Source organism: Eriocheir sinensis, chromosome 5 (assembly GCF_024679095.1).
Source record: "Eriocheir sinensis breed Jianghai 21 chromosome 5, ASM2467909v1, whole genome shotgun sequence".
In the NCBI taxonomy this organism is placed as follows: Eukaryota; Metazoa; Arthropoda; class Malacostraca; order Decapoda; family Varunidae; genus Eriocheir; species Eriocheir sinensis.
In genome coordinates this window covers 24,479,660-24,505,794 of record NC_066513.1, presented here as the reverse complement: position 1 = coordinate 24,505,794, position 26,135 = coordinate 24,479,660, and the positions used below count along the sequence as shown (strand labels likewise).

The following is a 26,135-nucleotide window of genomic DNA, read 5'->3' as shown; positions in this document are numbered from 1 at the left end:
GAAATATGTAGCTATAAATAAAGATATGGGACTATATTTATTTTCCCAGCCTCTCTCTCTCTCTCTCTCTCTCTCTCTCTCTCTCTCTCTCTCTCTCTCTCTCTCTCTCTCTCTCTCTCTCTCTCTCTCTCTCTCTCTCTCTCTCTCTCTCTCTTTCTCTCTCTCTCTCTAATGGTAATCACGTTGACAGTATTAGATCAACATTTATATTGTGGGAGAGAGAGAGAGAGAGAGACGATACTAAACTTTATGAGAATGTGCTCGCTGTGTTTGATATTTCGTTAAAACGTAAAAACTTACACACACACACACACACACACACACACACACACACAGTATTGAAAAATAAACGAATAACAACAGAAACAACAACAACTGCTACTACTACTACTACTACTACTACTACTACTACTACTACTACTACTACTACTACTACTACAACTACCACTACTACTATCGCTATTAAACGAAGGGAAATATTGGGAAAAGTTACACCGGCAATTTTTTTCTCAACTCGAATAAAAAAAGAAAAGGAAAATCGTAAGCCACTTAAGTCATATTGAAACTTTTTGGGTGGATTTTTTGTGCAAGTCATGAAAGTAAAAAAAAAAAGAACCAAGGGACGGAGAGGAAAATTATTTTGTGACGTTACGTTCGCTTTTATTTCTCTCTCCGTTTTATTTCCTTATACCTATTTCTCTATTTTTTTGGTCTTTTCATTATTTCATTCCTTTCATATTTACGTATAGAACCAACCACCACAATAAGGCATAATATTTTTTTTTCATTTATTCTTCTTATATTTGTCATTTTATTTTTTTCTATTTCTTCACCATTTTCATGAATCTATATTTCCATTTGTATAATTTTTTCGTCCATTTTCTTGACAGCATTTTTATATCATTTTTATATCCTTTTAGAGAGAGAGAGAGTCAACATGTGAGGGCGTTTGTACTTGCTCGCCCAACACGCCCACTCTTTATCATAAACTCTCTCTCTCTCTCTCTCTCTCTCTCTCTCTCTCTCTCTCTCTCTCCCCCCACCCCCCACCCGTGACGCACAACTAATATTTCTTACACTTTCTTTCCCACGTTCCATTCAATTAAATTTACATCGCTCACAGAATTTAACCAACTCTGTCAAGGTTTTCCTCTGCCCTTCTTTCTTCCTTCCTTCCTTCCTTTCCTCTCCTCTTTTACCTCCCTCCACTTTCCTCTCTCGCACTCCCTCTCCATATTTCCTCCTCGCTCTTCTTCAGCTGTCTATTTTTCTCTCTCTGGTGATACCGCAATCAATCAGTCAATTAATCTCTTTTTTTTTCTCTCTTTCTCAGGTTCTTTTTTTTCACTTGCGGTTCTCTTATTTCTTATCCGTTTCTTAATTATTCTCGTTTTCGTTCTCATTTCCTCATTCCCTCTTTCCTCCTCTTTTATCTTACTTCTGTCTGTCTTTTCTGCTTCGCTATTTTTTGTTTCATGACCTCAAGTGACCTCTTTCTTCCTCATTATCTGTCTTTCTTGTAACCTTACCTAACCTTACGTTACCTAATTTAATCTGGCTTGACCTAACTTAACCTCACCTACCCTAAAATTGCCTAACCTTACCTTACCTTACCTTACATAACCTAACCTAACCTACGAATACTTCCCTTATCATCTATTCCCTTCTTACCTAATCTTACCTAACCTAACTTTAAATTCAACCTGGCCTAACCTTACCTTACCTTACCTAACCTCACCTCACATACCCTAACCTACGAATACTTCCCTAATATTGTTTTCCCTTCTTATATTCCTACTTCCCTTCCCTTATCCCTTATTCCTTTCCCTTATTCTCTTTTTTTTTATCCTCTCTATACGTATATCCTTTCTCTCTCATCAATTCTTCTCTTCCTCTTTTCGTTTCTCCTCTCCATCCATGGTTCTCTTCCTCTTCTTTCTCAATTCTCCATTTCTCTTCCCTCTGCCTCTCCCTCTCTGCCGCATTTCTCTTTCATTTAACTTTTCACTCTTCCCCCTTTCCCCTTCCCTCTTTCCTCTCCTCACTTCTCGTAAACGCCATTTCTCTGTCTCTTTACCTTCCATTCTCACCCATTTTTTCCTCCTCCTGCGTTTCTCCCTTTCCTTCTCTCTCCGCTTCCTCCCTTTTCGCACCCGTCCTTCCTCCCTTTTCGCACCCTCCTTCCTCTCTCAATACATTTTCTACCCCATCCTCCCTTCACTTCTAGGTATATCATCCTTCCCTTTTTCCTCCCCAGCCCATTCCTTTGTGAGCCAGGGTGAAGAAGGGTGGGAATGGGTTAGTTAGGGTGTGAGAAGATTGAGTCAGGGTGAAAGAGGATGAGGAAGGTTGGGGAAGGGTAAAGGTAAGGTAAAGAAGGTTGATGGAAGGACGAGAAAGGGTGAGGAAAGAGTGAGTCAGGGTGAGGAAGTGTAAGAGTAAGGGTGAGTTAGGGTGACTCTGGATGTCCGGGCGAGGGCGCTGAATCATTAGCGTGCTTGTTAGGCCGTTGGAGTCGTTTGGTTAAAGGTGCCGGCCTGTTAGCGAGAGAGAGAGAGAGAGAGAGAGTATTAAAGTTTGTCGTTCACGAAGGTAATTCTTTTATTGGCAATGAACGAATCAAGACGTAATAAAAATTATTTAGGTTGGAAAATTGCGAAACCTGGACGATAACGCACGCACACACACACACACACACACACACACACACACACACACACACACACACAGATTAATAGATTCAGATATATGAGAGAGCTGTCACTAATAGGAGTGGGAACGGACAGGTAGGCGGGCAGGCAGAAACGCAGTGCAGCCGTATAGATATAGCTTTACACGTTGAGAGAGAGAGAGAGAGAGAGAGACTGATGAACTTAAGAAAGAGACAGATACATATACACACACATCAAAACAGACATGAAGACAGACAGACTGACAACCGTGCAGACAGTGAATGACCAATACACTAAGAAACAGACAGACAGACATGCAGACAGACAGACGGATTGAGGAGCAAATATTACAAAAAAAAAAAAAAAAACATCCGCAGCAGGCCGCGTCTCCGTTGCAGTTCAAATGATTTTTTTTTCTTTCCTTTCTGGAGATTAAATTTTTTGGGTGGAATTTAAATAGATTTTGTTTTTTGTGGAGTACAAATAGAGAATGGAGGTACAAATAATAGAGGGATAGAAAGGAGAAAGTAATGAGTAAGAGAGAGAGAGAGAAACTAGCTCGTAAAAATAAAATAGTGGAGGTTGGCGGTTTAGGGGAAAGAAAATGAAGGAATGAAAATGAAGGAGGAATGAGAATGAAGGAGAGCAAGAAAATGAGCAATGGGAGGTTCACGTGAATGTTAAAGTCCATTGCTCTCTCTCTCTCTCTCTCTCTCTCTCTCTCTCTCTCTCTCTCTCTCTCTCTCTCTCTCTCTCTCTCTCTCTCTCTCTCTCTCTCTCTCTCTCTCTCTCTCTCTCTAATTATTTTGCTTTTACCTTCCGTGTCTTCCCTTTACCTTGTTTCCTCTCTCTCTCTCTCTCTCTCTCTCTCTCTCTCTCTCTCTCTCTCTCTCTCTCTCTCTCTCTCTCTCTCTCTCTCTCTCTCTCTCTCTCTCTCTCTCTCTCTCTCTCTCTCTCTCTCTCTCTCTCTCTCTCTCTCTCTCTCTCTCTCTCTCTCTCTCTCTCTCTCCACCTCCTCTTCCCTTCCTTTATTTTTCCTTCCCTCTCTCCATTCCTCTTCCTCTTCTCTCTTCTCTCTCTTTCTCAGTTTCCTGGTCATCTATCTCTATCTCTCTCTCCTTCGTGACTCCTTTTTTGGCACTTCTCTTTATCTCTCTCTCTCTCTCTCTCTCTCTCTCTCTCTCTCTCTCTCTCTCTCTCTCTCTCTCTCTCTCTCTCTCTCTCTCTCTCTCTCTCTCTCTCTCTCTCTCTCTCTCTCTCTCTCTCTCTCTCTCTCTCTCTCTCTCTCTCTCTCTCTCTCTCTCTCTCTCTCTCTCTCTCTCCTTTTCCTTCCTTTCTTCCCTCTCTCAGTTTTCTTTCTCTTCTATCTATCTCTTCTTGTTCCCTCTTGTCTCTCATCATTTCTCTTTTTTCTTCCTTCATTTCTCATTCTTTTTTTTCGGTTTTTCTTTTCCTTTTCTTTTTTTCCTTTTCTTTTCTCTCTCTTCGTTTATCTTCCTCTTTCAATTCTCCTCCTCCATGTGATTCCCTCCTTTTTCCCTCCATGTTTCCTCTCCTTATCTTACTTTCTTTCCTCCAATATCTTTTCTCTCCTTTTCCATACTTGTCCCTGTATTTCATTTATTTCCTTCCTCTTTTTCTCATCTTTCAATCTCACACACACCCCTCCTCCTCCTCCTCCCTTCTCTCTCCTCTTTCTCTTCTTTCCCTTTTGCTACATATCTCTTTCTTTCTCTCCTTTTCTTACTTTTTTTGTTCCCTTCCATTCCCTCTCTTCTCTCTTCCCTGCGTCTACATTCTTTCCTTTCCTTTGACATTTCTTCATCTCTAAATCTCCTCCCACTCACACACACACATTCACACCCCGCCTCCTCTCTCTCTCCTCCTTCTTTTCCTTCCTCTTTCCTCCATATCTCCCTCCTCCTTACCTCCTGCAGCCCCTCCGTCAGCCCTTCATCACACTCCAGCCTCCCATTTGTATCTCTCCTCCTTGCTTATCCCGCCGCTCTCCATCTCCTCCCAGCATCCTCCCTCCTGCTTCAGCCTCCCTCTCGCCTCCTTCCTTCCCTCCGTTCCCAATACCCTTCTTCCTTTCATTCATTTTCCTTCTCCTCCTACTTCCTTCCCAGTATCTCCCTTTTCCCTTGTTCTTTTTTTTTCCTCTTCGCTCTTCTTCACGTATTTTTCCCTCTTTCCTTCCTTCTTCTTTTCTTCGTTTTTTTTCATTCGTTTTCCTTCTCCTTCTTCCTTCCTTCCTTCCCAGTATCCTCTTTTCCCTTGTTCTTTTTTTCCTCTTTTTCGCTCTTCTTCACGTATTTTTCCTCTTTCCTTCCTTCTTTTCTCCGTTTTTTTTTCATTCGTTTTCCTTCTCCTCCTCCTTCCTTCCTTCATTGCTTTCCAGTTTCCTCTTTTCCTTTGCTCTTCTTATTTTCCTCTTCGTTTATCCTTACTCCTCTTTCCTTCCGTCCTTTCCCAACATCATTCGTTTTCTCCTCCTTTCTCCTCCTCCTCTTTCCTTCCTTCCCAGTATCCTCTTCTCCTTTGTTATTTTTTTCCTCCTCTTCGTTATTCTTCACGCCTCCTTCCTTCTTCCCTTCCTCTCATTCCCAGTATCCTTCGTTTTTTATTCATTCTCTTTCTCCTCCTTTCTTCCCAGTATCCTGTTTTTCCTTTCTTCTTAATATTATTCTTTCCCCTTCTCCATTTACCAGTATCCCTAGTTCTCCTTTTCCTCCACCTCCTCCTTCTCTCCCTCCTCCTAACTCCTAATTTGTCCTCATTTCCTCCCTTCCCAGTACTTTGTTTCCTTCCTTAACTCCTTTCCTCCTTCTTTCCTCACATTTTCGTTTGCCTTACCTGACCTTCCACTTAGATACTCCCTCTTTCCTCTCTCATTTGTTTCCTTCCTCTTCTTCCAATTTTCTCACTTTAGGATCCCCTTTTTCCTCTCTCCTTGCTTTTTTTTTCCTTGCCTTTTTCCTTTACCTCATATTACCTTCCATTCTAGCTGTCCCGTTTTTTCTTTTCTCTTTTTTATTTGTTTTTTTTTCCACCTTTTCTCTATTTTTTCCTCCTATGACTTACTCTTTGCTATCTCCTTACCTGCTTTCGTTACCTGAGCTCCCTTCCTTACCTTTCCTTAACTGCCATCCCCTTACTCGGTTTCTTTCCTCTCCCACTCCCTTTTTTTCTTTCCTCTTTTTTGTTTATGTTTTTTTCCGCCTTTTCTCCATTTTTTCCCCCCATGACTTACTCTTTCTTCTCTCCTTACCTGCCTTCGTTACCTAAGTTCCCTTCCTTACCTTTCCTTAACTGCCATTCCCTTACTCGGTTTCTTTCCTCTCCCATTCCCTTTTTTTCTTTCCTCTTTTTTGTTTATGTTTTTTTCCACCTTTTCTCCATTTTTTCACCCCATGACTTACTCTTTCTTCTCTCCTTACCTGCTTTCGTTACCTGAGTTCCCTTCCTTACCTTTCCTTAACTTCCATTCCCTTACTCGGTTTCTTTCCTCTCCCATTCCCTGAATTTCTTTCTTTTCCGTAATCTAACCTTTTTCGTCTCTCCTCGCTTCCCTTACTTACCTTTCATCCCTTCCTTCCCTTCTTTTTTCTTTTTTTTCCGTAATTTAACCTCTCTTTCGTCTCTCCTCGCTTCCCTGAATTACCCTTCGTCCCTTCCTTCCCTTACCTTCCTTTACCTTTCATTCCCTTACACGTGGTCTCTTCTACCATTCTTTTTTTTTTCTCTCTCAGTCATTCACTCACTCCTGACATCCTCCTTCCTCTTTTTTTTTCTTACTCTAGAACCCCTACTTACCTTGCTTCCTTTCCTCACCTTTCTTCCCTTCCTTACCCTTCCTTTACCTTACCTTCCATTTACATATTCGGTTCTTTCCTCCTCCATTTCCTTCCTTTTTCCTCCTTTTTGCCATTCTATCCTCTGTTTCATCTCCTTGCTTCCCTTTGTTTCCTTCCCTTTCCCTTCCCTTCCCTTCCCTCCCACTTCCTTTCTCCTTTTCCCTACTCTACCCTCTGTTTCGTCTCCTTCCCTTTCCCTTCCCTTTCCTTCCCCCCACTTCCTTTCTCCTTTTTCCTTCTCTACCCTCTCTTTCGTCTCCTTGCTTCCCTTTCATTACCTTCCGTCCCTGCCTTACCTTTAAATCCCTTACCTTTTATTACCTTACTCCCTTAATTTTCCTCCCTCTCTTTGATTCCTTTTCCTTCACTCTCTAACCCCTCTTCGTCTCTCCTTGTCTTTCCTTCCTATTTTTCCTCCATTTCTCACCATCTCCTTACCTTCCCTTTCTTTACTCTCCTTTTTCCTCCCCTATCTCCTTCCTCTTCTTTTTCCTTTTTCGTCTTTCCTTGTCTTTCATTCCTACCTTTCTTCCATTTCTCAACATTCCCTTACCTTTCCTTTCTTTACTCGCCTTTTTCCTCCCCATCTCCTTCCTCTTCTTTTTCCTCCTTCGTCTTTCCTCGCTTTCCTTCGTTACCTCTCCTCCCTGCCTTGCCTTTCCTTCGTTCCCTCGCCCTCCCCACACCTGCTATTACGACAAAGAGCTCGTAAATACCGAAGCAGGAAATCAAGGTAGTGTGTGAGGTGTCGCAAGGGGCTAACTGGCTCCCACCTTCTTTTGCCTCAGCTTTTTTCGTGTTTTTTTAAGGGTGCGCCGGTGTGGGGTTGGGTTTATTTTTCTGTGTGTAGGAGTTGTAGGAGGAGGAGGAGGAGGAGTAGTAGTTGTAGTAGTAGTAGTAGTAGTAGTAGTGGTGGTGGTAGTAGTAGTAGTAGTTGTTGTGTTTTGTTGTAGTTTTATTAGCGAACACACACACACACACACACACACACACACACATAAACCACATATATACAGGTAAAGGAAGAGAAGGAGGAGGAACAGGAGAGGGAATAGGGGAAATAGGAGGAGGAGGAGGAGGAGAAGTATGAGGAGGAGGAGGAGGAGGAGAGGGAGGAGGAGGAGGAGGAGGCAAGAGAAGACCAAAAGGTTGAATATAAATGAAATATAAAAAAAAAAAACGCTTTTGTCCACCAGGGTCTGTTTGGTTCACACAGGCGTTCGTTCGTTGGTTTGTGTGTTTGTCTGTCCGTTTCCTTGTTTTTTTTTTTTTTGCGTTTTGTTTGTTTTTGTTTGACGTTTGTGTTTTGTTTTCGTTTTTTTTGTTGTTTTTTTTTTTTTTCGTTCCGGTGTTTGCTTTCCATTTTTTTCCCTCCCTCTGTAAGCATTTTATTTGCATTCAGCCGATGTTGATTTTTGGCGTTTGAGCTAATTTTGCTTTGCGTGCTTGTTTGTGTGTGTGGAAATGGTGTTTGTTGTTGTTTGTGGTGGTGGTGGTGGTGGCGATGGTGGTGGTGGTGGTAGTGGTGGTTATGGTAGTAGTTGTAGTGGCATTAGTAGTGGAAGAAAAGGTAGAAGGAGAGAGAGAGAGAGAGAGAGAGAGAGAGAGAGAATTGGAGATAGATTCAGCGGAAAATAAAATGTGGCTACGAGAGGAGGGAAGGAAGAGGAGGAGAAAGTCAATGGATGAAAGGAAGAAAGAAAGAGACAAGAAAAAGGACTTGAGGTTGGAAGAAGAGGAGGAGGAGGAGGACAAGGAGGAGGAGGAGGAGGAGTGAGTGAATGACTGAGAGAGAGAGAAAAAAAGAATGGTAGAAGAGACCACTGAGAAACGAGTGAAAAGAAGGAAGATGAAAGAAGAAAGGAAAAAAAAGGGAGATTGATGGAAGATGGAAGGGAGGAAAGGCGAGTGATAAAGAGTGAGAGGAGGAAACGAAGAAAAGGCATCGTGTAAGGAGATGAAAGGATGGAAGAAGGGATGCTGAGAGGGTGCGAAAAATGGAGGAATGGATGGGAAGAGGAGAAGGAAAGAGGGAAGAGAAAATGGAGATGAAAGGAGAAGAGGGAGGAAGATCCGAAGAGAGGAAATATATGGAGAAAATAAGTGAGAGAAATAGGGAGAGAAGATTGGAGGAAAAGAAAGATAAGAACAAAGGAAGGAGGGAGAAATGGAGTTTAAGGGAGGATGAAAGGAAAGAAAGGGAGGGATGGAGGAAGATGAAGGAGAGAGAACAAAGGGAGAAGAGAAGAAGTAAAGAAGGTTGGGAACGATGGACGCAAGGGAATAAGAAAAATGGAATAAATGGGAAGAGAATAAAGGCGGGAGGAGAGGAAGAGGAAGAGGAGGAGGAGGGAGAAGAGGAAGAAGGAAAGGAGGGAGGGGAGGAAGAGAGGGCAAACGTTGGCTGCCCTCCAGTTAAATATTTCATTTCAGCGATGACCCTGTGAGAGAGAGAGAGAGAGAGAGAGAGAGAGAGAGAGAGGTCAAGGAACCGCGATAAATAGAAACAAATGTCTCGTTGTCTTCCCTTTTTTGTCTTGTTTTCGTCTCTTTCCTTTATTTTTGGGACGTTCACGATACGCGTCTATATATATTATAATTCTTTTTTTTGGCCATGGACGCCACAAATTGGATTCCCGGCCATAAATAGATGAGAAGAAAAAGGAGATGACGAAGGAGATAAAGAGGAGGAAGATGAAGCAGAGGTAATAGTGGAAGCAGCAGCAGTAGGAGTAGTAGTAGTAGTAGTAGTAATAGTAGTAGTAGTAGTAGTAGTAGTAATAGTAGTAGTAGTAGTAGTAGTAGTAGTAGTGGAGGAAGAAGAAATAGGAAGAGAAAACATAAATCCAAGAAGGCAAAGAAAGAGGAGGAGGACGAGGAAGAGGAGGAGGAGGAGGAGGCGGAGGAGGAGGAGAAAATTGTAGATAAAAATACAGATTCGGCGATATTTCTGTCTCACCCACGCTGACCCTCTCCCCTCTCCCCTTCCACCTAATCCTCCTTTCCACCCATCCATCCACCCATCCATCCACATCCTGCCCTTTATACCGCCCTATTCCACCACCAACCCTCCTCTCCACACCTCCTCTTCCATCTTCCCTTAGTATACAGAATTTTCGAGAAGGAATATAACTCTCTCTCTCTCTCTCTCTCTCTCTCTCTCTCTCTCTCTCTCTCTCTCTCTCTCTCTCTCTCTCTCTCTCTCTCTCTCTCTCTCTCTCTCTCTCTCTCTCTCTCTCTCTCTCTCTCTCTCTCTCTCTCTCTCTCTCTCTCTCTCTCTCTCTCTCTCTCTCTCGGAAGTACTACGCAGCATTAAATCTCTTCAAGCACTCCTTTTTTTTTCTTTTTTTTCTTTTTTCAATCCTCCGTTTTCCTTTCTCTTTCCTTTCTCCTCTGTTTATACGTCTAGCCCTTCTACTCCTCCACTTATTCATTCTCTCTCTCTCTCTCTCTCTCTCTCTCTCTCTCTCTCTCTCTCTCTCTCTCTCTCTCTCTCTCTCTCTCTCTCTCTCTCTCTCTCTCTCTCTCTCTCTCTCTCTCTCTCTCTCTCTCTCTCTCTCTCTCTCTCTCTCTCTCTCTCTCACACACACACACACACACACACACACACAGTCCTGGGCTAAGGATGGGACACTTCCTTTGTTTACACGCAGTTCCAAGTACCGTCTTCACCTTGGGACCTTCCACCTGTCTCCTCTTCTTCCCTTATGCTTCTTTATCCTTGTCTTTCTCTTTCCTCGTCTTGCGTTCTTTTTTTTCTCTCTCTCTCTCTTTGCTGCAGTCTTTATCTCCTTCATTTCTTTTCTTGTTTTATATTTTGCTTTTGCTTTCTTTCGGTTGAGGTTTTCTTTCTTTTTTTATTTCTTTGCCTAGACTTCCTTTCCTTTCCTTTTTTCTTTTAAACTTTATTTCTCTTAATCTTTATACCCTCTTATATTTATTCTTCTCTTTTCCTTTCTCGCTTTCTTTTCCTTCCCGTCTCTTCCTTTCTTGGTGGTTTTTTTCTTCATTTCCTTCATTTTTCATCCTCCTTTTCTCTCTTTCTTCTAAGCTATCTTAATCTTTTCCTTCTCTCCTTTCTTTCCCTCACTGGTTTCTTAGCCCATTCTCTTCTCCATTCTTTCCTCTCCTTTCTTTTCTTTCCATTCTTTTTTATCCTTCATTCTTCTATTCTCCTTACTTTCCTCCTTTCCTTCGTCTGTCTATCATCTCTTCCTCTTTCTTCTCTCTCCCCCTTCCTTTCTTCTTTATTTTCCTCTACTCTCCTTCATCCCTTCTTTCTTTCCCCTCTCCCTCCATCTTTTCACCTATATTTCCTCTTTCCTAATCCTCTCTTCGTCTTTCTCTCCCTTCCCTCCTCTTCCTCTGTTCTCTTCTCTTATTTATTTGTTGTTTTCGTCTCGTCTCTCTTTTATTCATTGTGTCCTCTCATTCTTTATTCATATTTCTCTCAGTCTCTATGTTTTTACTCTCTCTCTCTCTTATTCTCTCTCTCTCGCTTCCACCTTTAATTGTCCTTCTCCGACGTATTCTTCTCCTCTGCCTTCCTTCCTTCATTTATTTCTTCTTTCCTTTAGTTCCTCTTTTAGTGTTGTTCTTTGCTTCTAACTCCTTTTTTTATCCTTTTCTTTCTCTCTTCGTCTTTCTTTTTTTCTCTTTCTCCTCCTCTTTGTTGCTCCTCTCTCACTGTCGCAATCTCTCTATCTCTCTCTTCCTCTCTTCTATTTTTCCTTCTCTTTTTTTACCCTTCCTTTCTCTCCTCCCCTTCGGTTGCTTCCTCTCGAATCTATTCTCAGTGTATTCTTCTTCCTCTCCTTCTTCCTCTTTTTTTCCTCTTTTTTACTTTTCTGTCTGTTTTTTTCCCTCTTCCTTCCTTCATCCCCTCATTCCTTGCTTTCGCTCTCATTAAGGCTTTTCTATTCCCTCTTTTCCACTTTCTTACTCTTTTCCATTCTTCTTACTCTCATTTTTCTCCTCTTTTCTGTTCTCTCTTCCTCTTTCTTTCTCTAATTCCTTTCTTTCGTTTAAATTGAGTCTTTTCTATTCTCTGTTTTCCACTTTCTAACTCCTTTTCTCCTCATTTCTCTTCTTTCTTCCTTTTTTCTCTAATTCCTTTCTTTCGTTTATATTCTCTATTTGCCACTTATCTTACTCTTTCCAATTTTCCTTCCTCTCTTCTACTTATTTTTACTCTTTGGCTCTTTCCTCCTCTCCCTCCCTCTCTCCCCCTCTCTTTATCACTCCATCTTTCCTTTCCTCGTTAACCCAGCTCTTTCCTCCCTTTTTTTGCTCCTCCTCCTCCTCCATCTTTCTCTCACTTCTGTTTTACTTCCATTCCTTTGTACCTCACTAACTTTACCTCCAACTCCCTCCCTCGCTCCCTCCCTTCTTTCCTTCCTCTCCCTCCTCCCTCCCTTCCTTCCCCTGCTCATTAACCTCGTTTTTTCCTCTCCTTTCTCCATCATTCTTTCCTCCGTCCTGCTTCTCACTTTTCCTCACGCCTTCTTCCTTCTTCCTTCCCTCTCTCTGACCCTTCATTCACCTTCTCATCCTTCTCTCTCCTTCCCTGTCAACCATTTATATATTTTCTTCTTTTCTTTCATTATTTCTTTCTATCTTCCTTTCTCTCTTTATTCCTCTCCATCCACCTCTCACTTTTCTCTTTATTTTGCTCTTTAACTTTTCTTCTTTGTCCCTATTTTCTTCTATTCTCCTTTATTAATTCTTATTTGATTTTTTTTCTTTATTTATTTCATTCTCTCCTCCTATCCTTGAACCTTTGATATACCGTTTCTCTTTCACCTAATCATTCAATATCTTTTTTTTTTGCATATCCTTATCTTTTCTTATTTGTCCTCTCCCTTCCCTCCTCTCTTCTTTTATCCCAACTTTTGCTTTTCTACATCCCTTCACTTCCCTTTCCTTTATGTCCTTCCTTCCTACCTTCTCTCCATTCCGTTCCTCACTTCTATTCATTTATCTTCCCTGTATTGATTGACTTCTCCTTTGCTTAATCCCCATTCTGAATCCCTTCCCTCAACTAACATTCCTCCCTTTCTCTTTTCTATCCGTCTATCGGTTTTTCATTTCCGTTTTCTCTTTCTGTTCCTCATTCTCTTCTTTTTCCTCTCTTCCCTTGCCTTTCCTTCGCTTTGCCCTCTTTCCTTTTCATCAACCCTTTTCATTTGCATTCCTCTCCTCTCTTTCCTCCTTTTCCTTTCCTTTCCCTTTTCTATCCCTTCTATTATATTTCCTCCTTTTAATTTCCTTTCCTTTCCTTTCCTCTATCAACCTTTCTTTCTCACCATCCCTTTCAAATCTTCTTTCTCTTCCCTCTCCTCTTCCTTTCCCTTCCCTTCCTCTTTTTCCATTCCCCTTTTCTTCTTTATTCTTTCATTTCCTCTCTTTCCTTTCTATTTCTTCCTTATATCAATCGTCACTTACCATATTTTCATTTCATCATCCTGTTTTTTCCCCTCTTCTCCCCTCCCTCCCCCACCCACCCTCTCTTTCCATTCCACTTCTCTTCCCGTTCTTCCCTTTTCTTCCCTCCCTTCCCTTTCCTTCTATCAGTCTTTCCTCATCATATTCCCTATTCTCTTTTCTCTTGCTCTTCACTTCCCTTCTTTTCCCTTCCCCTTCTTCTCTTCCCTTCCCTTTTCGTCTGTTTCGTTCGGTTTTGTTCCGTGCCGCTTCCTTCTCCTCCCCTTCAATTCCCTTCCCGTCCCTTCTTTTCCCTTTGCTTCCTCTCTCTCCACCCCCTTCTATTCCCCCTCTTTGCTCATCTTCCTTTTGTTTCCGTTCGTTTTCCTTTCCTGTGATATACTTTCCATGTTGTATTTCCTTTTCATTCTCCTTTCTCTTCGTGCCTGATCCTTTCCCAATCCTTCCTTCCCCTTCATTTCCTTCATTTCATTTCCTCCCCTTCATTTCCTTCCCTTCATTTCCTTCCCTTTATTTCCTTCCCTTCATTTCCTCCCCTTCATTTCCTCCCCTTCATTTCCTTCCCTTCATTTCCTCCCCTTCATTTCCTTCCCTTCATTTCCTCCCCTTTATTTCCTCCCCTTCATTTCCTTCCCTTCATTTCTTCCCCTCCCTTTCCTTCCCTCCCTCGTCCCTCATTCCTGCGGTCATCCCGGCCCTCCCGTCAACAACCACACGGCCTATAAAAGAGCACTCGATCATATGTTCTCTTTTCTGGTGTTTTTTTGTCTGTGTTATTTTTATCCCCCGCCACAAAGACCCGCCAGCAGCTTATCTCCCTCCGCCCGTGTTTGTCAGTCCCCGTTTTGTCGATATCTTCAACCATCAGCCGGGCAGTATGTGACCCCTCTCTCTCTCTCTCTCTCTCTCTCTCTCTCTCTCTCTCTCTCTCTCTCTCTCTCCCTCTCTCTCTCTTGGTGGCTGTTTTTCTCTTTATCTGTGTCTATCTGTCATTTTTCTGTCTGCCTGTCTAATTTTTTCTTTGTCCGTCTGTCTCTTCTGTTTCTGATTGTGTGTATGTGTCTGTTCGTCTGTCTTTGTGTCCATGTATGTCTGTCAACCCCCTTCCCCCCCCCCCCCTCTCTCTCTCTCTCTCTCTCTCTCTCTCTCTCTCTCTCTCTCTCTCTCTCTCTCTCTCTCTCTCTCTCATGAAGGCGGCTTCGATCACACGCATTTTTTCATCCGCGCGGCGCCTGGCATTACGTCGAGTTTGGGATTCTCATGTATTTGCATAGGAAAGGCCGCGAAATGTCCATAACAGCGGCACAAACGGGGCATTGATGGCCTCTGATGCAAAATGTCACGTGTATGGAGGTGGAAAGGGGAGGAGAGTGGGAAGGGGGGGAGGAGGATAAGGGAGGGAGTGGGAGAGGATGATGGGGTGGAGAGAAATGAGGGGAAGACTGGGGAGGGAATAGAAGGGAGGGAATGACGGGGGGAGGATAGGGGAGGGGTGGAAAGGAATATGGGAAGGAGGGATGAGAGAGAGGGAGGGGAGGAAAGAGAGTGTATGGGAGGAAAGGGAGAGGAGGAGAGGGATTGGAAGGAGTAAAAGAGATAAGGTCGGAGGAAAACACGGAGGAAAGTTAGGGATGGGTAAGGGGTGGGAAGGAAGGGAGGAAAGGAGAGGAAAGGGAAGGGAAGGGAAGGGGAACGAAGAGCATTTGCACAGTGGGGAAAAATGCCATTCAGCTATTGCGTGTGTGTGTGTGTGTGTGTGTGTGTGTGTGTGTGTGTGTGTGTGTGTGTGTCACGAGAATTACTGACGCCCGAAAGTGGTGTGGTGGTGGTGGTGGTGGGCCAGAATTTTTGTTTGTCTGTATTTTTTTACCGTTTTTTTATGTTTTCTGCAATTTTACATTTTTTTTTTGTGTGTGGGGGTCGAGTGGATTGTGTGTGTTCGTGTTCTCTTTCCGTTCTCGTGTTCCGAATTAAAAAAAAAAGTTTAGAATATAATGTGTGTGTGTGTGTGTGTGTGTGTGGGTGTGGGTGTGGGTGTGTGGGTGTGTGTGGGTGGGTGTGTATCTCATTCCCAACCACCCAGCCACACACACACACACACACATGCGTCAAATTTTACCTCTCGTTAATCTGTTTAGTGTGTCAGTGTGTCTGTTCCTCTTTATGGGTTCCTCTTTATCTCTTCCTCTTTATTTGTTCCGTTTCATCCGTCCCTCCATCTGTTCCCCTTTATTTGCTCCACTTGAAACGCCATCACCCATTTTTTCCCCTCCCTCTTTGCGTTCATTTGTTTTTCCACTCCTGTTTTTTTCCTCCATTTTCTTTCGTTCCCTAAGTACGCTTGTCTCTGGCTGTGTTACTAGCGCGTGTGTGTGTCTATCGTGGTTTATGAAGCATTAATGTTCCTTATGCTGCTCCAATAAGCGTTATATTGTTCATCGTTGCGTTATAAGAAGCTTCGGTGTGGTAGAACGCTTTTATCCGTATAACTATCAGACGTCCTGCTGTGCCGTGGCTTGCTGTTCTGTCTCCATGTGCTGTGCTGCCGTGTTTAACCTTACAGTGTTTGTCTGTGCCGTGCTGTGCTGTGCTGTGCCTGTTTGGCCTCGTTTCGATTTTGTGTTGCTGTCCGCGTCATGCCGTGCCCGCTGTGGCGTGCCGCGCTGTGTTGCATCCCCCTTGCGTGCCGCGTCAGGCCGGCCGGTGCTTCTGAACAAGGATTCGCTGCAATTAAAACTTCAAGCGACATTTGAAAAAAAAAAAATCGTCATTAAACCGTCGCGGTGTGATTATTCCTGGGCCGGGCGTGACGCGGCTATGTCGTGACCAAGGACTTGGGGTGAATAACAGTAATTAAAACAATGATGATAAGAAGAATAACATGGGTAGCAATAATAATAATAATAATAAAAATAATAGTAATAATACTGATGAAATTTTTAATAATGATAAATAATAATAATAACAATAATAATAATAATAATAATAATAATAATAATAATAATAATAATAATAATAATAATAATAATAATAATAAGCGACAAAAGTAATTATGATGATAATGATAATAATAACTAATATTGATAATATTTATATTAATCGGGGCAAATTCACAGAAGCGTCGATGTCATTAAAACATTAATGTGTTTTTTTCCACAGGTTGTCATTGTTGTTTTTTATAATCAACATCGTGTTTTCCAGTTTTTTTTTTGTTTTTTTTTTGTTTTTTTTTTTGTTTCACATTGAAAGCCTTTGATGTGTTTTACTTTGTGGAGTTGTAACGGGAGAAACAAAGTTTGCTTGTGGCTTCCATTGTGCGGAATTTTATCATATATGTCTATATATATATATATATATATATATATATATATATATATATATATATATATATATATATATATATATATATATATATATATATATATATATAGATAGATATATAGATAGATATATATAGATAGATAGATAGATAGATAGATAGATAGATAGATAGAGAGAGAGAGAGAGATAGATAGATAGATAAATAGATAGATAGATAGATATAGATAGATAGATAGATAGATAGATAGATTCAGATACAATTATAGATAGATAGATTCAGATACAATTATAGATAGATAGATAGATAGATAGATAGATAGGTAAATCAATTAACCCTCTCCCTCATAATCCCCCTCCGTGTGTTGCAGGGCGTGGAGGGCGTGGAGGTGCTGCGGCTGCGTGGCTGCAAGCTGGACTCGCTACTGCCGGGCGCGCTGGAGGGGCTGGCGCGACTGCGGGCGCTGGAGGTGGTGACGCACAACGAGGAGTGGGCGGCCCTGGCCCTGGAGCTGGTGGAGGGCTCGCTGCCGCCCACCATCGAGCGTGCCGCCCTCGCCCACAACAACATCTGGACACTGCCGCCGCGCGCCCTCTGTGGCCCCGCCGCCCTCCACCACCTCAACCTCTCTCACAACCGCCTGCAAGACGTCCTTGAACTAGGCTTCTCTGATCAGCCGCTCGACGCCCACGGCCTCAACGTCTCCAACGCCACCTTCAGCCTGCACGCGAGCTTCCTCACCGCCGACGAGGACGTGGGCGGCGACGGGTGCGGCCACGTGCTGCAGGAGCTGATTCTCGACTATAATGACTTTGTGCGGCTTCACGCGGGCAGCTTCCGCACTCTGGGGGGCCTGCGGGAGCTGCACCTGCGAAATAATGATATCAGGCTCATATCGAGCGAAGCCTTCCGCGGCATGGCAGCCTTACAAGTTCTTTATCTTTCCAATAATCACATAATCGCGCTGCAGAACGGGACCTTTTCCGAGAACAGAGCATTAGAGCGGATCCTGCTGAACAATAACTCTCTGACCGCGCTGAGCCCCGGCGTGTTTCAGGGCCTGCTGGAGCTGCAGGTGCTGAATCTTTCCGAGAACAACCTTTACCTGGACTCCAGCCACGAGGACCTGCTGCGTGGGCTGCGGCGCCTCGTCATCCTGGACCTGTCTCACAACGCCCTCACCACCATCCCGCAGCTCCTCCTCCGTGACCTCACGTCCCTCCAGCGCCTCGACCTCTCCCACAACAGCATCCAGAGCCTTGAGGATGACAGCTTCACCTCCCTCTCCAATCTCTATGCCCTCGACCTCTCGCATAACTTCGTCCTCAGCCTCGGGGAGGGCAGCTTGAGGGGTCTTGTGGGCCTCAGCCTCCTCCACCTCATCAATAATTCCTTAATAGAGCTCCATCCTCACGCGCTCCGCCACAGCTCTAACCTGAAGGAGGTGTATCTTGCCGATAACCACTTGCAGGTTATCCCGACGGCACTCGAGAATCTTTCGTTTATTAAGGTGTTGGACGTGAGCAGGAATGACATCGCCAGCTTCCAGCCCTTTCTGTTCGGCGGCCTCAGCAACCTGGACACCCTGAACGTTAGCTACAATAAAATGAACGGTATCTCTGAGGGGGCGCTGGCGGGCCTTGTCTCGCTGGAAGTTTTGGACCTGAGGAATAATCAGCTGAGGACGGTGAGTGAGGGTTCGTTCAAGGGCATGCCGAGAGTAAAGACCCTGACGTTGCAGATGAACGAACTCAGCGACATTAACGAAGTGTTCGCAGGCCTGGAGCACCTCCGAACACTTGACTTGTCCCACAACAACATCAAGATGTTTGACTACGCCTTCATTCCCCAGAAGCTGCTGACTCTCGACCTCAGCCATAACAGGATCGAGCAGCTTGGAAACTATTTCAAGGTACACAGCGTCCTCACTCTCGAGGTGCTGGACGCCAGCCACAACGCCATCAGGAGGCTCAGTGAAGTGTCTCTGCCCAACACCATCCGCAGAGTCGTGCTGCACCACAACAACATCAGCCGCGTGCAGCCCAACACCTTCAGAGACAAGGCCAACGTGCGGGACATTGATCTGCGGGTAAACGTGATTCAGAGACTCAATCCAAAGTCGATTAGCGTCCGCGGCACCGTCGATCGCCCCAACAGCGCCCGTGTCCTGCTCGCAGGGAACCCGCTGGTGTGTGACTGTGAGATGGAGTGGCTGCATGGCTCCTCCGACACGGCCATCACCACTCCGGAGCCCACCGAGGTCATCTTCCTGCAGCCACACATCGATGACCTGGTTCACGTCACGTGCACCCTCACGTACTCCCGCAGCGGCCCGTCAGTCCTCACCCGCGTGCTGGACACCTCCCCAGAGAACTACTTGTGTCCCTACGCCACCCACTGCTTCGCTCTCTGCAAATGTTGTGACTTTATCGCCTGTGACTGCCAGATGAAGTGTCCCGATGCCTGCTCTTGCTTCCACGACGACACGTGGTCCATGAACCTTGTGGACTGCTCGGGCGGCCGTCTGGATCGCCTGCCGGAGCGGGTGCCCATGGACGCCACCGTAGTGCTGCTGGATGGCAACAACCTGCAGGTGCTTCACGCCCACCACTTTATCGGCCGCCACAGTATCCAGCAGCTCTTCCTCAACGGCTCACAGATCCAAACGTTACAGAACCGCACCTTCCACGGCCTCGCCTCCCTCCGCGTGCTCCACTTGGAGGACAACATGATCGTCCACCTCAACGGCTTCGAGTTTTTCGGTCTGCAGCGCCTCAAGGAATTGTACCTCCAAAATAACCGACTCTCCTTCGTCAGCAACGCAACCTTCCTTAGCCTCAAGAGCCTGGAAGTCCTGCGGCTGGACAATAACTTCCTCATTGACTTCCCGGTGTGGATTCTTGCCCACAACCACCACCTCACAACAGTCTCGCTGGCCAACAATCCCTGGAACTGTGACTGCCGTTTCGTCGAGCTGCTGAGGGAGTGGCGGGAGGAGAGGCCTGAGCAGCTGATGTACCCGGAGGAGGTGTTTTGTTTTTACGGGGATTCGGGAGTAATGGGGCCAAACATTGTGCTGCCCGACTACTCCTGCGTCAAGAGCCAGCAGAGGGTGACACAGTATCAGTTTGGTCAGAGGCAGCTGCCCTTCCTGGCGGGCGGCCTGTGTGGCGGTGTGGCCCTCGTCAGCGCCCTGGTCGTCGTGGCCATGCTGGTGGCACGCAGGAAGGCCACCGCTGCCAACAAGCTTGGCATCAACAGCCCGCCGTCGTACTGCCAGGAGGAGGACGGGAAAGTGTTTGACGCCTACATAAGTTACAGCACCTTCGACGCTTCCTTCGTGCGTGACATTATCGCCACCAAGCTGGAGAATAACTGTCCGAGCTACAAGTTGTGTCTTCATTCCCGTGACTTCAGCGAGAACAGCCGCCTCTCAGAGTTCATCACACAGTCGCTTAACTTCAGCCGGCGGACCATCATCGTCCTGTCCAAGAACTACGTGGACCACGAGTGGAAAAACGCCATCTTCAAGAAAGCCCACGTGGACGGTCTGCGTGACGGGGACATGAACCTGATCGCCGTGTACTACGACAATGTGTCCTACTCGGCCTTCGACGCAGACCTGAAGGCGGTGGTGCGGCGGTGCTGCAAGCTGCGCTGGGGCGACAAGCATTTCTGGCGGAAGCTGGTGGAGCTGATGCCGCAGCGCCAGACATACACGGGCCTGCCGGTCTACATGTCTGACAACTCATACAAGTCGGCGACTCTTCCCGCCGTGGTGCCTCCGTCAACCCTTCCACTCCCCTCTTCCTCCTCCGTCCTCACTTCCACCACAGGCCTCACCACGCCCTCTGAAGTCGATCGGCGAACCTCTTACCTGCCAGAGCCGCCTGCCACCTACAAGGCACCGCCCCCGCCCCGCCCATGCTGCTCCCCGCCAACCTGTGACTACATCGTGATGCAGGGTCGGGACTGCCGCGACCCTCACTGCACGTGCCGCCGCCACTCGCATGCCGCCTACACCTTCATCGACGGCGACACCTCCTCGTTGCACACCTACACCTCCCTTGAGCCCTTCACCGGCACCAACTCCCACCACCTGCCCCCTGCGCCCCCGGCACCCCCTACCTCCACCCCCAACCACGTGCCCCGCCCGCCCTCTGCCAGCAGCGACCACTACAGCGCCATTGACACGCCCCTCAGAAGGACCGTCCGGACTAGCAAACGGAAAAAGAAGCGGCCGCAGAGCCAGACGTACTCGCCGCCCTCCGGTGAAGAGGTGGCCGAGGCTGCCCCGAAGGAGGCGCCGCCGGAGCAGCCGCCTGTCAGCACCTTCCGCCGCACCAAGAGCCTCAGAGTGAACCGCGGCCACGCCGAGAGGCACAGCGACTACTCCACCGACCATTCTAGCGACCGTTCCAGCGGCAGGTCCTTCGACCATTCCGTCACCTCTGGGGCCGCGGCGGCAGGCTTTGACCCCCACAGCGCCCTCTACACGGGTCTGGCCGACTCCCCGCCTGACCCAGGCCTCAACGCCGAGGAGTGTTTTGTCTAGTCTAGTCCATCCCTGAGCGCCGCCGCCGCCGCCGCTGTCAGCAGCAACAGCAGCAAAAGAAGCAGGAGCTGAAGCAGTAGCAGGAGCAGGACCAGTAGCAGCAGCAGCAGCAGCAGCAGCGTGCGGGACGCAAGAGTCGACACGCTGTACCGTCGGGTGACAGCCTCGTAGACGCGTCACTCCCGCCTGCTGCCTTGCCCCTTGAGGTTCCTCCCGCGGCGAGCGTGCCGCCAGTAGGGTGCCTCGCTGACCTTATAACAGTGTACGAGCCGTCCCGTTGGTTGTAAGTCACCCTTCATTACCCTCACCCCAGCCAGTGATGTCACCCGGGCGCCGCCTGCCTGCGCGGGGCGAGGAGGGACGCCCACGGTCCCGGGCCAACGCGGGGCACACTTACTTCTTCCTTTGAACCCCGGGGCCTCCACAGACATTGCCGGGGGTCGCTGCACCCCTGCCTAGGGTGGCGTGCCGGTGGGCCACCTGTAGCTATAGACGTGAAGGAAGCATCGCCTGTGTCCGCCGCGCCGCGCCGCCGCCAGCCTGTGTGGCAGCCTCGCCCCGCCGCCGCCGCCGCCGTCGCCGCCGCCAAGGCCAGCCGAGGAAGGGCCGCGCCCCGCACCTCCGAGTCACCGCCACGTAGTGTTGTAGTCTCGCCGGAGTTGCGTCAGTCGTTTCGATCCTCAAAAACTACCTCTCGTGGAGTTTCTGATAACTAACGCATCTTGAAATATTAAGATACAAAAATAATAAAAAAATAATATTTAACCATACATACATACATACATACATAACCCACACGAACCCTGAATCCTTTTTTCCGAGTAAGCCAAAGATAAGAGACTAAGAAATCAAGCCGAGGAGCCGACACCGTAAAGTAGCAGCAAGCACGCCCCGCGGAGGCCGAGCTGACACTGCCGCCTCAGGGCCGCCGCCGAGACCCGGATGCGAGTGCTGAGTGTCGCCGTGACGGACTGGCGGACGAGAATTATGTGCCAGAGTGAGAATTGAGCTCAGCGGGCGGCAAGTCGTGTGTCGAGTCGTGCGCGAGGGAAGTGTGGAGGGAGGACCTACACGCTGACACTTCCCACCTGACAACATTGCATCCACCTGGCCCTTCACCCACACAAACCTGACACGCTACACTTCACTACACCTTGATACACCCCCCCGTCCTCCCTCCACCCGTTCTTCAGAGGTGTGGAGGGAGGAACTACACCGACACTTTTTACATGACTTAAATATACCCGCATTACATTCAACTGTTCCCCTTCCCTGACAGATACACTTCACTACACCTTGCTACACCCACTCGTCCTCTCTCCACCCTGCTCTTAAGAGGTGTGGAGGGAGAAATCAACCTTATTTCAACACCTGTCCTGACCCCAATGTACCTGAGTTCTATTCACATGTCCCTTTATCCACACTCCACTTTGACACACTTATCCACATGTTTTTTGACCCACACACTCTTATCCTTGTCACTTCAGTACACCTTGATTACCCTGATACACCTGGAAATACCTGTACTACATTCCACACGTCTCTATACTTCTCTGACCCACATTTTCTTTCTTGTTATTCCTTTTTCTTTGACATCGTAATCTGACCCTTTCCACTTTCAATCCCACGCCATCGTCCTATTCCGTCTTTCAGTCCCTCACTTTTATTTATCTTTTCTATTCTGCTCCTCATTTTTTCACACCATTTTTTCACTTACATCTCCTCGTTATTGCACTTCCATTTTCATCATCCTGTTCATTCTGTTCTACTATTCTTCACTCCATTCCACTTCTTCACTTTTACACTTATTTTCTATTTCTATCCCCCTATTCGCTTTATCCTCCATCCTTCACTCCTTTTTCACTTTTTTTTTTCTTTTACTTACCCTATTCCCTCTATCTCCCATTCTTCATTCCTCCATTTTATCCTTCTTTTCTCCCCTCCACTTTATCACTTTACTTTTCCACTCCCTTTTCCATCATCCTGTTCGCTCTTTCTCCCATTCCTCACTCCTCCATTTTATACTTCCTTTCTGGCCTCCACTTTATCACTCCACCTTTCCACTAGTCACTCCTCCACCCTCCTCGACCTGCCTATTGTCCTCTCCCTCACCTGGGCTCCCTACCTGTCCTCCATTGTCCCCTTCACGTCCCATCTGTCCTCTGTAGCACACCTGAGTCTCGCCAACCATGCCCTTCACCTGGTTTTCCCTTTCTACCTCCCTGTTATTTCGTGTTTCATCCAATAGTCTTTCTTTAGTATCTTTATTTTGCTGTTTTGTGTGGTTAAAAATTTTATGTGTTAATTTGTTTCATTGGTGTTTTTTTGGTTGGTATTTATTTCATTCCTCTTTGGTCAGATTATTATTTTAACTACTTTTTATCAATTCATGTTTTCGTCTTATTCTTTTTTATTTCGGTTGATATTTTTGGTGGTTTTCGTTCTTTCGGCGTCATCCAAATCTCAGTTATTTAATCAGTCAGTCAGTCAGTCGATTCAGTATTTAATCAGTCAGCCAGTCAGTCGATTCAGTATTTAATCAGTCAGTCAGTCAGTCGATTCAGTGTTTAATCAGTCAGCCAGTCAGTCGATTCAGTGTTTAATCAGTCAGCCAGTCAGTCGATTCAATATTTAATCAGTCAACCAGTCAGTCGATTCAGTGTTTAATCAGTCAACCAGTCAGTCGATTCAGTGTTTAATCAGTCAGCCAGTCAGTCGATTCAGTGTGTAATCAGTCAGCCAGTCAGTCGATTCAATATTTAATCAGTCAGGCAGTCAGTCGATTCAATATTTAATCAGTCAACCAGTCAGTCGATTCAGTGTTTAATCAGTCAGCCAGTCAGTCGATTCAATATTTAATCAGTCAGCCAGTCAGTCGATTCAATATTTAATCAGTCAGCCAGTCAGTCTATTGAATATTCTTCTCTTTCAGTGTCTCATCCAATATTCCCTCCTCTAGTGTTTCGTCCAGGAATCCTCGAGTTTTATCCAGTATTCTCTTCATGTCTTATTAAGGTGCCATTCCCCAAGGTTCCATTCAGCATTCTTTCTTTGTGGCGTTTCAGTTTGTGTTCTCTTTCGACTCCAAGGTCTTATTCAGCGTTATTTCCCTCCAGAGTTTCATTCAGTTTTCTCCTTCGCTCGTGTTTCATCCAATATCTCTCCAAGCCTCAACAATCCTTCCCCCTCACTTTGTTCTCCTTGTTATCTTGTTCCTCGTTTTATTAATTTGCTCTTCTACTCTCCAACGTTTTATCCAATATCCTTCTTTCTGGGGGTTCAATAATTGTTTTTCTCTTTTATATTCTTCGGTCAAGGATAACAAAGACGTATATAAATTGTCTGATCCGGTCTGTTCACTTGAGTATTTTTCTTTATTTATCTGATTTCGTGTTATTGCTCGTTATTTCTCATTTTCTTCTTCTCTTCATATACTTTTTCGTTTTCTTTTCTGTCTTCTATTCGTTTAGTTTACCTTTTTTTTCGCGGCTTTTCTTCATTTAATTATCCGTTTTCTTTATCTTCTCTTCATTTAGTTTCCCGTTTTCTTTCTTTACGTCTTTTCTTTATATAGTTTTCTGTTTTCCTTTTCTTCTTTTCCTCTAGTTTCTCTCTCTCTCTCTCTCTCTCTCTCTCTCTCTCTCTCTCTCTCTCTCTCTCTCTCTCTCTCTCTCTCTCTCTCTCTCTCTCTCTCTCTCTCTCTCTCTCTCTCTCTCTCTCTCTCTCTCTCTCTCTCTCGTTCGGTCACGCAACGCACAATTCTTTTATCTCTTCGTCAACTATTGAGTCATCGTCTTTTATTTATCTCCCTTGTTTCAGATATCCCCTTTAAATCGTCTTTTTTCCCTCCAATCTTACTAAACTTTTGCTCTTTCTCCCTCCCGTCCCTTCAAGTCACCTTTTTCTCCCCCTCATTCTTCCCTTGTTCCATTTCTTTCCTCCTTACTGTCTATCCTCCTTCTTTCCTCCATTTATCAAGTCTTCGCTATAGGAGCACAACACTTTGTCTTTCCTGCTTTCCTTATACCATCCTTTCCCTCTCGCTCCTGTCCTCTCTTCCTCTTTATTTCTATTTTCCTTCTCTTCATACTGGCTCATTCCTCCTTATACCATCCTCTTCTTCTCCCTCCTCTCCTCTCTTCCTCTTTCTTTCTATTTTCCTCCTCTTCATACTGGCTCATTCCTCCTTATACCATCCTCTTCTTCTCCCTCCTCTCCTCTCTTCCTCTTTCTTTCTATTTTCCTTATCTTCATACTGGCACATTCCTACTTTAATCATGCGGTATCTGTCTTCAAATCGTCTGCCCCTTCCTCTCGCCTTCCCTCCCTTCCTCCTTTCGTCTATCACTTCTCCTCTCATCCCTCACTTGCGTTCTCTTACTGTTTTTATTCCACGTTTCTGTTTGATCATGCCCTCCTCTACCTCCTTCCTTCCCTCCCTCCCTCCGTCCACTCTCCCTAAACCCTACCTCCTACCCCTCCCTCCACACCCGCCTCACACCTGTGCTGGGTCAGGTAACGCAAGCCTGCAGGTGTATAATGTCTAGTCACTTATAAACGTGTAATATTGGAGTTAGTGTTGGAGAGGATTAAGTCCTTGTGTATTTTTCTATACAAAATAAACGTTAAAACTGCTCACATCGGGCCGCTCTTTGTCATCCCTTGCTGTGTGTGTGTGTGTGTGTGTGTGTGTGTGTGTGTGTGTGTGTGTGTGTGTGTGTGTGTGTGTGTGTGTGTTTAAAGGTTGAATTGATGTGTGTATTGATGGAGATGTTTTGTTTATTTGCGTATCTGTTTTGTTTTATTTTTTTATTATTTTTTTATTACTTTTTTGTGTGTGTTTCAAGGTTGAGTTGATGTGTTATTGATGGAAATGTTTTGTTTATTTACGTCTCTGTTTATCCATTTATTTATTTTTTAATGCGTTTATGTTAGTTTGTACACATGATTGACCTGTTTACTTTTTGTTTTGTTTTTATTTGTATGTTTGTTAACGTAGGATAAATTTTTCCTTGTTTATTTGTTTGGCTCGGTGTGTAAAGTGGATGTCTCAGTTGAGTTTCAGAAGTTTTTTAATGCGTGTGTGATTGCAATCCTCTTTATTTTTTTTTGTATTGTTTTATAGGTCGAGTGTGTATCATTGCCATGTGCTCTATTGCCGCTATGTTATTCATTATATCTTCACGGTTATACCCATTCATTATGCAGTATGTATATTGCTTTTCTCTTGTTGATTTATTCAGTTCATCACCCTTTAATGTTTTCCAAATTCACTGCTGTCTAACTAT

General features: G+C 45.4%; 1 protein-coding gene across 1 annotated transcript in view; it reads left to right on the top strand.

Moving 5' to 3' along the window:
• The window catches only part of LOC126985526 (toll-like receptor Tollo), a 57,078-nt gene extending 31,593 nt beyond the window's left edge, over nucleotides 1-25,485 (top strand). Inside the window, exon 2 of the mRNA XM_050840536.1 lies at nucleotides 16,663-25,485. Within this exon, the coding sequence (XP_050696493.1) occupies nucleotides 16,663-20,847 (4,185 nt within the window). The 3' untranslated portion in view covers nucleotides 20,848-25,485. The remainder of the gene's footprint in view (nucleotides 1-16,662) is intronic.
• The last annotated feature ends 650 nt before the right edge of the window (nucleotides 25,486-26,135 follow it).